General features: G+C 31.1%; 1 protein-coding gene across 7 annotated transcripts in view; it reads left to right on the top strand.

Moving 5' to 3' along the window:
* Positions 1 to 15,882, top strand: part of LOC130893603 (AF4/FMR2 family member lilli) — a 513,028-nt gene that overhangs the window by 392,898 nt on the left and 104,248 nt on the right. For all 7 annotated transcript variants that reach the window (XM_057799827.1, XM_057799826.1, XM_057799829.1 and 4 more), the window contains one exon: positions 10,959 to 11,271. In XM_057799827.1, coding sequence (XP_057655810.1) covers positions 10,959 to 11,271 — 313 coding nt within the window. The remainder of the gene's footprint in view (positions 1 to 10,958; positions 11,272 to 15,882) is intronic.

A 15,882-nucleotide genomic window follows, 5' to 3' on the forward strand; every position in this document is an offset into this window, starting at 1 on the left:
CTGCATAAAGTTGTTTTCTCTTTTTGGATGATCAACTTTGTTTTTAAAACAGAGGTGCAAGTAGAAATTCTCGTTTATATATATATACAAACAAAATGATTATTGCATTTGGTAGTTGCATATTATCTATTAATAATGCTCAAATAATTTAATATCTAATATGTTTCGGGTTATCTATTTCAACCTTCAGTAAATCTCACTGATAAATTTGAGATATTCATATTCAAGCCTCCAATCGAAAAAAGTAAAACTGATGAAGAAAACTCTGATCCGATTAATATACATTACCTAGAAAATAATATAATAAATAATTATGTATCTACTCAGTATATTGTCTGGAATTATCATCCCACACAATTTAAATAAATCATAGTTTGAAAAAAACTATAAAATACACTTTCTTGTTTAAGAAAACTTTAAATTAACATTAATTCCGAATATAAGAATAAAATTACTAACGAGAAAATCAGTGTCACTGTTCTAAAAGGGTGGTATGCTCAATATTAATCTTTATAATTTCTTATAGCTGAATTCCGAAACGGAAAATTCATTATTAAAGAAGAATGTCATACATAGCATTCCTCGTTTTTATATTTCGTCAATCATTTTATTCTTATATTGAGAAGTATTCTTTACTTCATAGTATGATTAACTATAAAAGTAAATTGTTGACTACGAGGGTTGCTACTTTAGTTTTAAGATATTGCAACACTGATGTGAATGTGTCAAATCTAACAATGCCAGGCATTTGGAATTTTTAATGGTGACCATACTAGAACGTGTTGTCATTCGAGTGCTATTTGAGTTGTTTACAAATACTTAAAACATTTATCTTCAAAATCCTCATCAAAAGCTCGTGTCGATTGGTGCAAAGAAATGCTGAAAATATTTAATCGAGGTGTTTCAAAAGACATATATAAGATCGTGACAGGTGTCGAATCATGGATTTATGCATATGAACCCGAAACTAAACAACAATCGATGGGTCTTCCAAGACATTCCACATCCAACAAAAATTGTTTGCGCACAAAGCACCTCGAAGCAAATGGTCAGCTGTCACAGTTCCATCAAAACAACATAGAACAGTCATTTCTGAATAATCCACCAGTATTCAGCCCATCGCAGAAGACGAATTATTCTCCACACATCAGTTCAAACAAAAACGTTTTTGAACAATCAAAACAAAACATCGAATTAATGAGTCATCCACCGTTCAGCCCCCAGTTGATTTGCACCCAATGATTTCTTCTTATTCCCGGAGATCAAAAATAAATTGCGAGTTCAAGTTTATCTACACCTGAAGAAGTGGTTGTTGCGTTCAAATAACATGTTTTGGAGGTACCTCAATCGAAATGGGAAAAAAGCCTCGACAGGAACAGCAGGATCTGAAATACTCTATTCATCGATTTGATACAATGCTGATGACGTCGGGTGACGTACTGTGAGCTTCGTGTAACAGTGTTTGCAATTTAACGGGGATGTTTATATTAGATATAATGCATAGATATATTTGTTAAATCATATATGGTCAGAATATCGGGTCTTACTATGAATTATTTCGCAATTTATTCATTTATTCTAATGTCATTATATGGGACTTGTCAGTAATGTCAGTTAATTTTTGGAAATCAAGTCCATTAAGGACCGTACGCGGCAAAGTGCTACTACATAAGTTGGTCCTGTAGAAAACCTAAAGAAACGGTAGCATAATTAACCTGGTAGCCTTGCATCACTCGATACTCTAATCAGAATAAGAACTGCTGTAAACTACAAACTTTTTATCGGCATCGTTCCTTGACGAAACGTTCATCGAAAATATAATAAAGGAAACACGTATACTCTGATGTCAATCTGAAAAGAAAACTTTTCTGCCGTTAGTTTAGCTGATGTGTTTAGCATCCACAACTAATCCGACAGATAAATTGTTCTATTAATTTGATGCACTTTTACGTTTCAGACCGCGTCTGGGGAAGGAAATAGTTTAACTTAATACATAAGGATTATGGGACAAAATGGTTAAATAACGGTCAATGACAAGTATACATAATTTGAATTTACGTAAACCTAACCTAACCTCATCTAACCTTACAGATAAATTGTTATATTAATTCAAAATGCACTCTTACGTCAGAGATGAGTTATAAAGTTACAGATTTATTTACTCCGCCGGTATAGTAGATTCCGTTTCTCAGAACTCGTCTTGGAAAGGAAATAGTTTAGCCTAATACACTTGATGAGAATTATGGGACAAAATGGTTAAATAACGGTTAATGATAAGTATACATAATTTGAATGTACCTAAAATGTGTAAAAATCGAGTACAAAGATTTCTTTACATGGTCTTATGTTGGGGGGAAATCCAAAATAAATTTTAAACTAACTCTATACGAACATACACTCAATAAAGTGAAAAAAAATTAAAGTAAACCACTTGATCAGCTACATTGTTACTGTCTAATGGAAACTGAGGGTTGAAGTCGATGCTAAAGTATATTTTGGGTTGGCAGTTGCGTGAAAATCTCACTTGTATATACTAGTTTTTTTCTTGTTTCCTAATCATCTAAACTCCAGGACTTGATGCAAAAAATTCGGAAGTGACTAGCTGACGTGAAAATAATTCTGACATTTCTGAGTTATAGTCCTCTAAAGTTGAGAAATCAGAACTTATATTTGAGCCAAGTGCTCATGCCCAATGGATAACAATCCTTATCTTCTACAGACACAACCTATATAATCAAAAGATAGCAGAAATGCATTTTCAATCGATTTTTCTACAAAAAGGTACTATTCGTTTAATTTGATAAATTTTATGGGTTAGGAGATTTGTAGATTTTTAGATCGTTGTACCAAGGAAACCGTTCGCTACAAAGAGACATTCTGATGAAAATTATCATAAATTGTAATTATTTGTTGAATAATACTTACAGGAGGTATTAATACCCAATCAAACATTTCTAATTGAATGGCATACTGTCGAACATCGTGTTACTTCTATAAAGAAAATATTGAGATGTAGGAAAATTTAGCTGCATACACCAAGCTATTAAAATATCCAAAAAAAAATGAATCCATTGTATTTAATCATCCCCGACCAATCCAACTATTAGGAAAAATGAAAAAAGACTATTTTTTACATAATTTAGGGCTCCTATTCAGATTATCAAAAAAATATAGACCTCCTAACTTATTACACATTATTCCTGCCCACAATAACATAAAATTTATATTGATTCTATGTCTGAATTGTACCGTGAAGATTTTCATCTGCCCATAAATGTAAATTATGGAAATTGATAAAACTACCTTCTTGTGAAACCAGCTTCATCAGTAAACAGTACTTTTCCAAAAAATGTATTATCAACTCCTTGTTTATCTAGAAACCAACGAGCGTAGACCAGTCTTGCTGAATAATCTGAATAATCCTCTACTAAAGAAATATCCTACGTAGACTCCGGAAGTTTGTAGAAGTGGAAGGTTCCCACTTCGAAAATTTTTTTGTTTACTAAATTTTCCTACATTCCAATTTTTTCCTTATAGAAGTAACACGATATTCGACAGTATGCAGTTCAATTAGATATGTTTGATTGTGTTTTAATACCTCCTGTAAGTGTTATTCAATAAATAATTACAATTTATGATAACTTTAAAGGCCTATAGCTCAGAGAGTATGAGAGTATGAGAAATTTTTTTCACGTCATATACTCAATTCTGAATTTTTTGCATAAAGTCCCGGAACACTTTGTAGTTTAGATGATTAGGAAACAAGACAAAAACTAGTATATACAAGTGAGATTTTCACTCAACTGCCAACCCAAAATATACTTTAGTATCGACTTCAACCCTCAGTTTCCATTAGACAGTAACGATGTAGCTGATCAAGTGGTTTACTTTAATTTTTTTTCACTTTATTGAGTGAATATTTAGATGGTTCTCACTATTTTGTGGACACCATCAATATTTACTTTACTAATTTATTCGCGTAAGCCGGATTCTATCAATTTATAATGAAAAGAGTACTGCGATGTGCTTCGGCGTCATACAGTCAGTCGCTACTCGGAATTTTTTGTGTTTTTGTGTCTATTTCGATGAACGGTGTTTTAATTATAGCCGGAGGAGGAGGCGGCACAAAAACACGATCGGAGCTGCTTTCCTTGAAAACAAAAATGTGAATATTATTTGTGCCTGCTTTTATATATTCTGACGATATTTGGGTCGTTCTCTTTTCTTTCTATTTCTGACATAACAAATCAAAATATCCGCGAATTAAATGAAGTATTTTGAATTCAAAGTTATCAAATCTTGTAAAGACTGATTTACAGTGAAATAATGAGATTATTATTCAATTGATATTTCTCACTTAGTTAAGTTTGTGATATACTGATAAAATAAATAAATAAAATAAAACCTTTAATAGATAAATTCTAATTTATTGGTATTTTGATTATTTTGCTGCCTTTTAAGGCAAGGCAAGTTTATTTCTAAATTAGAAGAATTATACCTCGAAATAAGTACAATTAAAAGTATATCCTGGGAGAGAATACCCAAAAGCACAAGTCATGACACAATCCAAATTTTACTCCTGTATATTAGAATTAGTAACAATTGGTTCAAACCTTGTTACGAGGGTTGCTACATGTGATTTGAACGCATCAACTGCTTCTTAAGATGTAGAAAAACGTTCACCTCTTAATTTATTTTTTATCTGCGTATAGAAAGAAATCATTGGGTACCAAACAAGGACTGTACGGCGAATGACCCATCAAAAACGTTGTTTGAACTGATGTGTGAGAGCTCGCATTGTCGTGGTGGAAAATGATTCGTCTTCTGCGACTGGTATCCCTAATTTTTTCAAATACTTCTGGCAAACAAATTCTGATGTACTAATCAGAATTGACAGTTCTGCGTTGCTCTAATGGAACGGGACGTGACATGTTCAGTTTTTCTGATAAAACAGGCGACCATTTGCTTCGAGGTGCTTCGTGCGCAAACAAATTTTGTTGGATTTGGTTCTTCTTGACAGACCCATACAGTCGATTGTTGTTTAGTTTATCATATAGACGTCTTTTGATTGAATTTTTTCAGCATTTCTTCCACCAATCTACACAATTGAATGTATGCGAGTGAAACTAATGCCCAAGTATACCTCAATCTCACCACGATTGAATTCGGAAAATCAGCGAAACTCGGTGGTTCGAGATGGTACTTAACACTTTAATCCATGTCGAAATTCGTAGAAAATCATCGTACGAAAATTTAATTCCATTTTTTGACTAAGATGAATGTTTCAAGTATCTAAAAACAACTCAAATAACACTCGAATGGCAACACGTTCTAGTATGTTCACCATTAAAAGTACCAAATGCCTGGTAATGTCAGTTTTGACATACCTCAAAACTTATGTCCAGTGGTGCGTAGTTGAGCATTCAAAGTACTCCGATTGTGAAATTAATTTCCTGTTTACTCATGACTAAACCTCTTTCTTTAATATCATTAGTTACTCTAGATCTTTTTTACGTCATGATCAATTCCAAATTCCTTTCGATGATAAGCGATTGTTTGAACATGCCCATACTACCTTAGTAAGCCTATATTATGGTGGGTCCACACGTTACACACTTTTGTTCGTACAGATATCTGTACAGACTATGAAGTCGGAGTAAGAAATTTTACCCAAACATTTGGATAGAATGTCTGAACAAACTTTTCATTACTTCAGACTTTCATTTTTCGAAATTTCAGACTTATAAAAATTTAAATTTCTTAGCTACGGTAAATATGCAGACTTACACGCAGTCTATATCGTGTGGACCCACCATTAGACCGTTTCTTTAACTTCCCAATATTTTTATCGTGTTTTTAATTGCGCTATTTGCGTTTTATAGGAAGACCGTGTTTATAGTGTCTGTTATGCAACATGTATATTGAATAACGCATTACCATTACGGATTCAAAGAAATTTATGGAATTTTAAAATCTGTTTATGGTGATAATGTCAAAATTTTGATATCAGTGATTTAGAAGAGCAAATAATTTGAGTACAGGGAACTCACGGGACCTCATTCGACCTCAAAAATGGATGAAAATTTGCCAAATGATCCTGTACATTTAAACAGTATAGTTACTACAGTATTTGAGAAACGATGTATAAAGAAAGAGACCTGAAAATGGACCGACAGAGTTTTTCCTTGAAAGTTTTTGTCTGTCCATATCCGCCAAACTCACCACACGACTTCTGATGGTTACAAGACCAACTTATACTATTTCTTCAAATTTTAATTTCTCCATCAAGTACTCGTTTATTATAGAGCTATGAATATCGTAAACTATTGATGTAAATAGAAAAGAATACGTTTTAAAGGTTACCCTTGGTATAAAATTACGCTATTAAAGTAATTACAAATTCAAAATATAGTTTGAAATTTGGCTTTTTCTGAGATCATTCATATTTATCCAGTGAATTGGTATCTATCTATATTTAAGTTGGAACCGTTGGTGATATTAAAACTGAAAACACTGTTTTCTACTACCACTACACCAACACTCACAATGACACTAACGCGTAAACTCGTTTATCCTCGGCTATTGTATAATATACGTCTGATAGCTCGATCTCAACCTTCGCTATAAAAAATCGGTGTTTATAGTCTTATCATGTGAATTTTCTTAGAGCAGACTCGAACCCGTGACCTCCAGTTTTGATACTTGGAGCATTAACACTGTTAGAAACATTTAATGTGTTCGTCGTATATGTAGTTTGGTTTTTGAAACTATAAATTGAATTACCTTTTGAAACAATATAAATTTGATTCAAACCTATTGTATGTTTAGATTTCTCTCAGTGTTTTAATATTTTATGTCCAACTAAAAAGAATATAAAGAATGAAAGTGACTTTTCTTCAAAACCACCAAAAATTAGACAAGCTGTTGAAGTTACCTCATTAAATTTATTATTTATTATCGGAAAAGTCAATGAAAAGATATAATATAGCATATATATTTTGAACTGGCGAAAGGGATTGTTGATAACTATAAAAAAATACCATCCTCTTGCAACATTAGATACCCAATATTAGTGAAACTAATACATCAATTTTTGTGTTAATTATTATGGAGATATACGATTATTATAATTCAGTATCAATCTATGGTTGTTTAATGCAATTTATATTGCTGTAAACTTCTTATATGATACATTGTTGATGTTGATTTTACTTTCTGGTGAAATGGAGAAATTCGATTTTTGTCGGTGCTGTATATTTCAAAAAGTAATAGAAATCGTGCTGCATAAATACATTAATGAGAATAAATTATCACTGTGATTCAATCAATTATCTTATATAAGTTTAGAAAGTACATAATTAATTAGATGATTTCTGTATTTTTGCGTGTTGCTGTTTTATTAATGTCATTAAAATCACGGATTACAAACTGCGCAATTAGTACCGGATAAAAATCAGTAAATACAATTGTATAGATTATATTAGGTCTTCTTCTGACTCTTTTGAAGTCTTGTTGATACTATATTGTAATTATTGTGGTCCATCTTGCCAATTTCATGCCACAATGCCTTTTGAGAGATTTCATTCTGTGAATGACGTCTATTACCTGGCTCTTTTTCCATATCTTACGATCCCATGTTGTTATACCTAGCATGTTGCGTTCCATTGATTTTTGTGCAACCTGGAGTTTCTTAGTAATTTTCGTCTTGAGTATCCAAGTCTCGCCTTTGTATATCATGACTGGTGATATGCATTGGTCGAAGATTAGATAAAGTGGCATTCTAGATTCTCCATGCCAATTTTATTCTCTGATTAATTATCTGGAGCTCTGTTGTACTTGGCCCGGGTATATGTATCCATCTACAATTTTCAATGTATTAGGATCGACTGGCCATCTACCAACACATTGTTCCTCACCTTTGGTTTTAGCTAGATTCATTTTAAGGCCTACTCTATAGCTAGAGCTACGTTGAATTCATTTATTGGTTCTTGTAGCTCCTCGAGGTTATTAGCAATTAGGACGATATCATCAACTAATCTTAGATGGTTTAGGTATTCAGCATCCATTCTCAGACCATTGCTCAGACAGTCCACTACGAAAATGCTTATATATTTTAATAAAGACTAAAAGAAGTGGAGATTTTCATCGGTCTTTCAAAAATCATAAAAAAACTAGCTTCAAATCAGAAGAGACCTAAAATCAAGAACATTTAGAATTATAAACCTAACATAAACATAAACCATAAAAGAAATTTAGGGGGCGAGCATGTGTAACTCTCTAAACTAGTTAGGTAGTATTACGGAATATTCCTACTCTTTTACTATTAATTCATTTTTTTTTCTTGAGAAATTTAGGCATAATGCTTTCCCATAAATTTTTTGGACGACCTACTTCATCATTCTTAACTTCTCAAATCTTTTTAGCCGATCTATAAGTATTCACTTGACCATATACTCCTAGTTGTTGTTTCTGATTGTTATAAGTACCTAAAACTTCAAGTTTAAACCTTTCTAATTGTTTCATATCTCATGCGATCCTTTCTGCACCTTTTACGAGTACTTTGCCTATGTATTTATTTATGAATATGTATGTAAGAACTTTTACTGTGACGAGGTTTACTGTGGGTTCATCGATTATTTAAAAAAATAAGGGAGACAAAAATATTTGTTCCATTAAATTGTGTCCCCGTCTCTAGGATAATTGTAAAACTGTGAAATAATTGGGGTTTACACAATAAAAATGTTCATAACAACATCCGTATCCAAGATCACATGAATTTGTTTATATATCTGACTCTCGTAGAAGGCGCTAGTTGCAAGGTTCGTCCCAAGTAGTATTGTATTCCACATTTGAGTTCATTTTTAATAAAAATATTTAATTTTATATGTAATACGGCTTCAAAAATCTAATTATTGTTGACTTATCATCATAACTATCAATAAATGACAATTTCTCATCGCAACGATAAACCAATCAATGGATTTTTCTGAAACGTTACAAGAAAGGAAAGCCCTCAATAATAATATTTTAATATGTATTGGTTTTATCGATTATATCACATTTCCGTAACAAATAATTTTTAATTCACATAATGCATATTAATTCATAATAATAATGCGTGGTTATTACTCCAAAATGTTCTAATGAAAATATTCCTAAAACGGAACACAGTATCGAGTTTTATCACGAGTACCTTTTTATCAATAAAGCAAACCTTAAAAAATGATTTTAAATACTACTTAGTACAAACCATGTAACTAGTGCTCTCTGATAGTTCAGCTCAGCTTTCAAAACATATTCGTATAAAATTCCATTACAATGTTGCCAGTAATTTTGACCAAATCGTGAAAAATGTGTATGTTTGCAAACATTGCAAATCCTTAAAACAATAATATATACCTTTTAGAGGACTTATCAACAAAATAGAGCAGTATAAGAGAGTCGTTATAACAAAGGTCAAAAGATCTTTGAAGAAATAATCTCAGAGTAGCCAATCAGTTGTAGATTAGAAAGAAATCAACCGAAATGCGGGACGTTAAACAAACAGAAACAGAACTGTATAAATATACGGTATTTGAGGTACTCAGTTAAACGAATTTAAGTATCTTGTAGTAAAAAAGAGGAGATATCAGAAGTTAAAAATAGCAAACGAAATTAATTAAGCATATTACATGTACAAAAATTTAACATACAAAAATTTAACATAAATACAAAACAAAAATAGTTTCATCAATATTCTCTGTTGGTAATATTAAATATGGAACGTGCTTTTAATAGTAAATAATTTGTATCGTTAGTTTTATTTTTAGTGGAATGTTACGAATACCGTTCTCATTCTTAGTTTTTGTAAATTAATTGACCAGCTTAAATTTGATCTAATGGAAATTTCCACTCACTCATATCATACTTTTTTCACAATTTTGTATTACTTTACAAGACTGGTTCCAGAAATACCTGGGCCAATAAAGAAAACACAAAAATTTTGGAAAAATATTTATTTATTTTTCAACGTAATCTCCTTTTAGCTCCATACACTTTTCCCAGAGATGTTCAATAAGTTCGATAGCCTTTTTATAATAAGAATCGTCAAGCTTCTCAAAATAGCCATTAACTGAAGACATCACCTACTCATTGTTGGAAAATTTTTGAGCACCGAGCCATTTTTCAAGTCTGGGAAAAGAAAATAATCCGGGGGGGAGGGGGCTAAATCTGCTGAATAAGGTGCGTGAAGTAGCAATTCAAACTTTAATTCACGAATTTTGGGTCTTTGCAATAACGGATGTGAGAGCTGGTGACCTTGCCTGCAAATGCTTTCTTTGGAGCCGGTTCTTCCTTTTCAGTTCATTGTTTTGATTTTTTTTGTTTCGGGTGTGGAGTGATGGAATCACGTTTTATCCATGGTTAAGAAACGGCACAAGAATTTGGCTTTATTTCTGTGAAACATTGCCAAACCCTCGATGGAAACATCTTTACAAATTCACTGAAGACGTTCACTATTGATGAATGCCAAACAAATATTAAACAACGTGGCGTCTCCAAATTCAAAACATATGCTGTATATAATGCTTACATTCTAATAGTGATATTTTTCCAGCAACTACCGCCATCGTTAGGTCAGGTCAGGTACTTTTGAGACCATCCTTGTGTCGTTTTTGAGTCAAAATAAGTAGTAAATTAAGTCCCCATTTATCTAGAGCTGGAATGTTTAAATACATATATTTCATACAACCGTATTGAAGTGGAAGGCAAAGAATAGGAAAGTAAAACTTGTATTTAAATATGATGCAGCCCAAGTGCTTCATGAGAATGATATTCAGAACTACTTTTCGTATCACAAGATTTATGATACACACAATGATAAAATAGCTAATTGAGTAGTTAAACATGCTTCTCCAATTACCAAATTATCTTTGTTTTATGTTTTTGTTACGTATCATTAATATTTATCATAATTTCAGACATCAAGTCCTACCAGATCCACGGCCTGAATTTAAAAAACCTCACCATCAACCACAACATTCAAATCATCAGCGGGGCGGTTACATGAAGAATGCAGAAGGGAAACCTCCTTACGGAGGACGAGGTAGTTATCCTGGTCAACCTGTAAAGCATGGCAGCACGAGTAGTACTACAAGTCATCGCTCAAATGGTATATTACCGGCGAAAGGGCCACCATTAGGGCCATCTACGTCGCTGCCAGTAACATTATCGACGTCATCAAGGTTACACAGCAGCGTGGGAGATAGACATTTAAGGCTTAATGTTGAACAAGTGAGTTTTGAATTTTTGTCATAGATTAATTCTAAATTGAATAAAATTTGATAAACACTGACCCATTTAATGCTGCCCGCATAATGCAGCGATAAGCACGCGCGTTCATTCTGTTCTCACTTCACAACGTTTTATAGAAAAATAATGTTCATATCAGCAACAAATTTATTTCTTGATTCAAAATTCAGAAATCTGTTCTGCTTGATTCAATTCACAAAAGTACGTGGTGTAATTTATAGAAAAAAAAAAGGATGAAATATTAAAAGATATAAATTCAACTTAATAAATGAAAAATATTATTTTTAACAGCATTTTTAATAGTGATATTAGAAATAATTCTAGAGTTATTCATAAAAATGTTAAGATGGTCAACATTAAAAAATATAATACGTGTCCCATCACCAATGGTGACTTACAAAGAAAACAAGTAACAAAGATACCACCCAAAAGATGAAAGTTTTGACAATCCTCTTCAATAAACAATACAGTGGCAACCTAAAAATTTAATAAACCGCCCTTATTTTCTGGTTCACATATACCATTTTTTGTAGAATTTTTCAATAGGTTCCGAATATTACGATCATGGTGTCATTTGATTCGTATTGTCACTTGGATAGTTTAAGAAAAGTTCCGAAAAATAATTACGAAAGTTATAAACAATTAAGTGACAAAAAAGTGGGGGTTTGGGATTTTTAATATCTCCAAAAATATTAGAAATATTTTAATTTCGAAACGCGATCTAAAAAAATCATTAAATTTACTAAGAAAAAGTTCCGGCTATCCAAGCTGTAGTTTCATAATTTTTACAGATACCTGAAAATAGAGCCGGATAGATTGACTTCAGCTTCAGCCTTCAGCAACTATAAAAATTATTATTATATTATATTATAAATATAAATAAATTATTAACATATTTATATTGGATTTTAAGGAATAAAAGAAAATGGAATAAAAGTATCCGAACTATTGCAAAAAAAATAAAGGATAATTGAAAAGACTTATAAACTGTATAAAATATGATTCAATAAATTTAAAAATAACTTTCAGTGTGTTTTTTATTTTTTTAATTTTCTAAAGACTAGAAATTTTTTGAAATATTTCTCTATAATTTAATAAATAATAGAACTAAAAACTTTTTTCAAAAAATACTATTCTTGGCTACATTAATTACAGTATGAAGTATTTAATGAATATAGTTGTACACAATTAATTCGATTATAACAAATTGTTTCGCAAATAAATAAATGAAAAAAGAATAAAAAATATTTATTTTAAATCTTAAAGAGGAATAGAATTTATGATTTTTAGAGAAAAAAGCGTTCCTCAATTTTATTTTAATATTCAGTGATAAAAATGATTGTTAATTAACAACCGTATTTTTTGCAACAAATACATTTTTTAACGAACGATTTTTTCTCTAAAAATCATAATATTCTTCAATTAATATAATACAAAAAAAATGTTCGATATACTCATAAATAATGTATTTTTTTTATAACAATTATTTAATCAATATCAAAATAATATTTAAAAAAATATATTACATATCAATACAATCAAGTTTTTTCCAAAAAGATAATTTTTTTTTAATTTTTGCAGCGGCGGTTATTTATTTTTTAGCCCATAAGGAATAACTTCACAGAAAGAAGAAAATTCTAAGGTTTTAGTTTATCAGTTATGAGAGTTTTTTAGTTAACTTTCATCTAAGAACACCTTGTTAATCAACAATTGCATAATGTAAAAATTGAAATCAAAATTTTTTTAACGCGGATTATTGTTTATGAATGTATTCCCACATACCATGAATTTTTTATTCCTTAATATTCATATTAAATATGTTTAAATATTTTTTTTGTTGCTGTGTCAGAGAGACGCGTGTGCACCGCGCACGGATGCCAGACTTGGAGAGTCGGATTTTTTTCTTAGTAAATTTGCTGATCTTTTTTCAAAATGACAAGATTTATAATATTCAAAAAAATGCTCTATTCTTTACTTAATTATCTATAACTTTTGTCATTTTTCCTCAGACCTTTCCTTAAACTTAAACAATACGAATCGAACGATACCATGAACGTAATTTTCGGAGACTATTGAGAAAATTTACAAAATGATACATACGAACCAAACTATTAATAAATTAAAGCAAGCTAAAATAGTGAAGAAAACAAATATGATTGATTCGCTTAATTAACTTTTCAGTTGTATCAAGGTCATTGATAATTGTTCGAAAAAATTTTCTATCAGATATCAAAAGCTTGTAATATCATAGATAGACTATTCATTTTGACTTGACGGAACATGGTCCAGTGGTGATAATGCTGAATCCTGAAATTTCACAATCTAAAATTCTATATTTGAATTTAATTACTCGCATAATCTTCCACGTATCCTTAAAACATGGTCGAAAATTTCTACATATTGCACTAACAAGAAGTGTAGCTGTTCATCGAAAACAATGACCAGTGTAGGTATCAAACTTTGGTTATGTTAGGTGTTTCGTATTCAAGCTAAGCGTCTTTCAAATACAATTTGAGGTTTGTTGGAACAAAATTGTATGCCACTGGACAAGTAGTACTTCACGCACTAGATACAAAGCAATAACTATTAGTTAGCTAAACCTTATTCACGGTGTTCAGTTATTATTGTTTAGGTAAAAATTTTCAATCTTTTCCGAGAGCCGAAGATTTAAAATGTTAATATTAATTTGATTGGGAACGAAAATCTACAAGAGCTGTTGATAATGATGTAAACTTTAGTATTAAGAACTTTGGGAAAAGAGAAATACATATAGCATTTAATTTCTTCAGGAAGTAAAGATGGTGATCGAATAGGTACCAACCGTTTCTCAAAAACATCATTTTTTCTGAAGACGCAAACTTTTGGGCTGTCGTAACAAAATAATTGTGATAGTTTCTTAGTGTACGTAAATTGAGACAAGTTTTTTACAAAATATTTTCCTATTAATGTGAGTAAATAGTTTAAGATATTCTCTATACAAAATGGAGCTGCAACAATACAAGTTTATATCAACCTTTTCGCTTTTGCGATCTAATTCTTTAGGATTTATTTTTTATGGGGAATAATCTAAATTAATATGACCGTTTTTATCACCAGATAAGTCAAGAAATTATTCAAATCACCGCAGAGATGACGCAGAATTTCAACATTGTTTATTTTTGGTTAAGACATGGACCATTAATTCAAGTTAAAAATATTAAAATATTGAAACGAATTTATCATAATATTTTTATTCTGATACTCTTTGGTTATAGTTGTTGTGTAATATAACACAAAATCAAATAAACGTATTCGAGAACCGACTTTAGATTTCTCTTACGTTGGTCACACTTAATTCGGTGAAAGCTCTTATTTTTCTTCTGGTTCATTGTACGTTGTCCTGCTCCAAGTGGATTTTATTATTTATGAAATGGATGCTCGTAGAGGTTGATTTACGGCCGTTTCTCTGAACAGTGAACAAATTGCCCATCTCGAAAGTGACCCATCTAATCGTTAAAAATTGATACGGAACAAAAAGGTAGAAAAGAATATCCAAATACTAGAAGTAGGAGTTCTTAGCTTTATGAATCAACATTTACTTTAATGATATAAAAACCACACAAATCGCCTAAATTAGAAATGAATATGGGGTGTATTAAACGTTTGTTTCATCATTACATCGGCTAAACTTTCGAGTTCCTTATCTGAAACACAAATGTTGACACAAAGAAATATTTTTAGCAAAAATCAATCTTCAAAAGGAGGCTTTGAACATTTGATGATTTGACGGTCCACTCATCCAGTCATAACCATTGGGCCTCCAACCGTTACCCTAGTGGAAACTATATTGAAAAAATAGAAATATTTCCGTATCTCAGGAATGAAATATATTACAGCTTCAAAAAAAAATTATGATAAAAGTGACCCCGAGAAACATTTAAAAAAAATGAGCGATATTACGGTATTTTTATCTTTTATATTTATTTTTAATTATAGATGTAAGGAAATTCTGTACAAAAACAAACGTCTCTTCTCAGGTTTGCGAGTGGTGTGGTAATTATTTTTTTATTTTCTTTTTGACGATTTTTATTTTTTTCAATTTTCTTGAATAAATAGAGTCCAATACTGCTTAGCTGATTTTTATATACTTAATGTTGTTTGAAAGAGGTTTTATCCAGCAATACAAAATATATAAATTTAGCAAATTTAGTAATTTAATTAGCAACGTGAAGATAGAGCTATTATAAAAGAATATTGAATTTTACTCAAAATGTCTAAAACAACATGTTGATATCTTTTTTTCTTTTTTCACAAGAAATGTGTAAAAGGCGAGAATTTTTCTTTAAATGTCTAGTAGGCTGATGAAGTTGTATTAAATCTTCTCTTTATTCAAAATGTTACATTTGTTCGCTAGTAATTCAAAGCGTAAAATAAAACTAAACCCTACATTTTGGTCAAACATCAAGTAACTAATGATACACGATGATCATGAAATACTTTCACTAATTTTGTGGACAGATGAAGCTACGTTTCATAGTAATGGTAAATCGCTACTGGTTCGAAACGAATCCCAGTTGGATGCAGGAGATCCAACATCAGAGTCGTTGGTCTGTA

The sequence above is a fragment of the Diorhabda carinulata genome, chromosome 5, assembly GCF_026250575.1.
Source record: "Diorhabda carinulata isolate Delta chromosome 5, icDioCari1.1, whole genome shotgun sequence".
Taxonomy (NCBI): Eukaryota; Metazoa; Arthropoda; class Insecta; order Coleoptera; family Chrysomelidae; genus Diorhabda; species Diorhabda carinulata.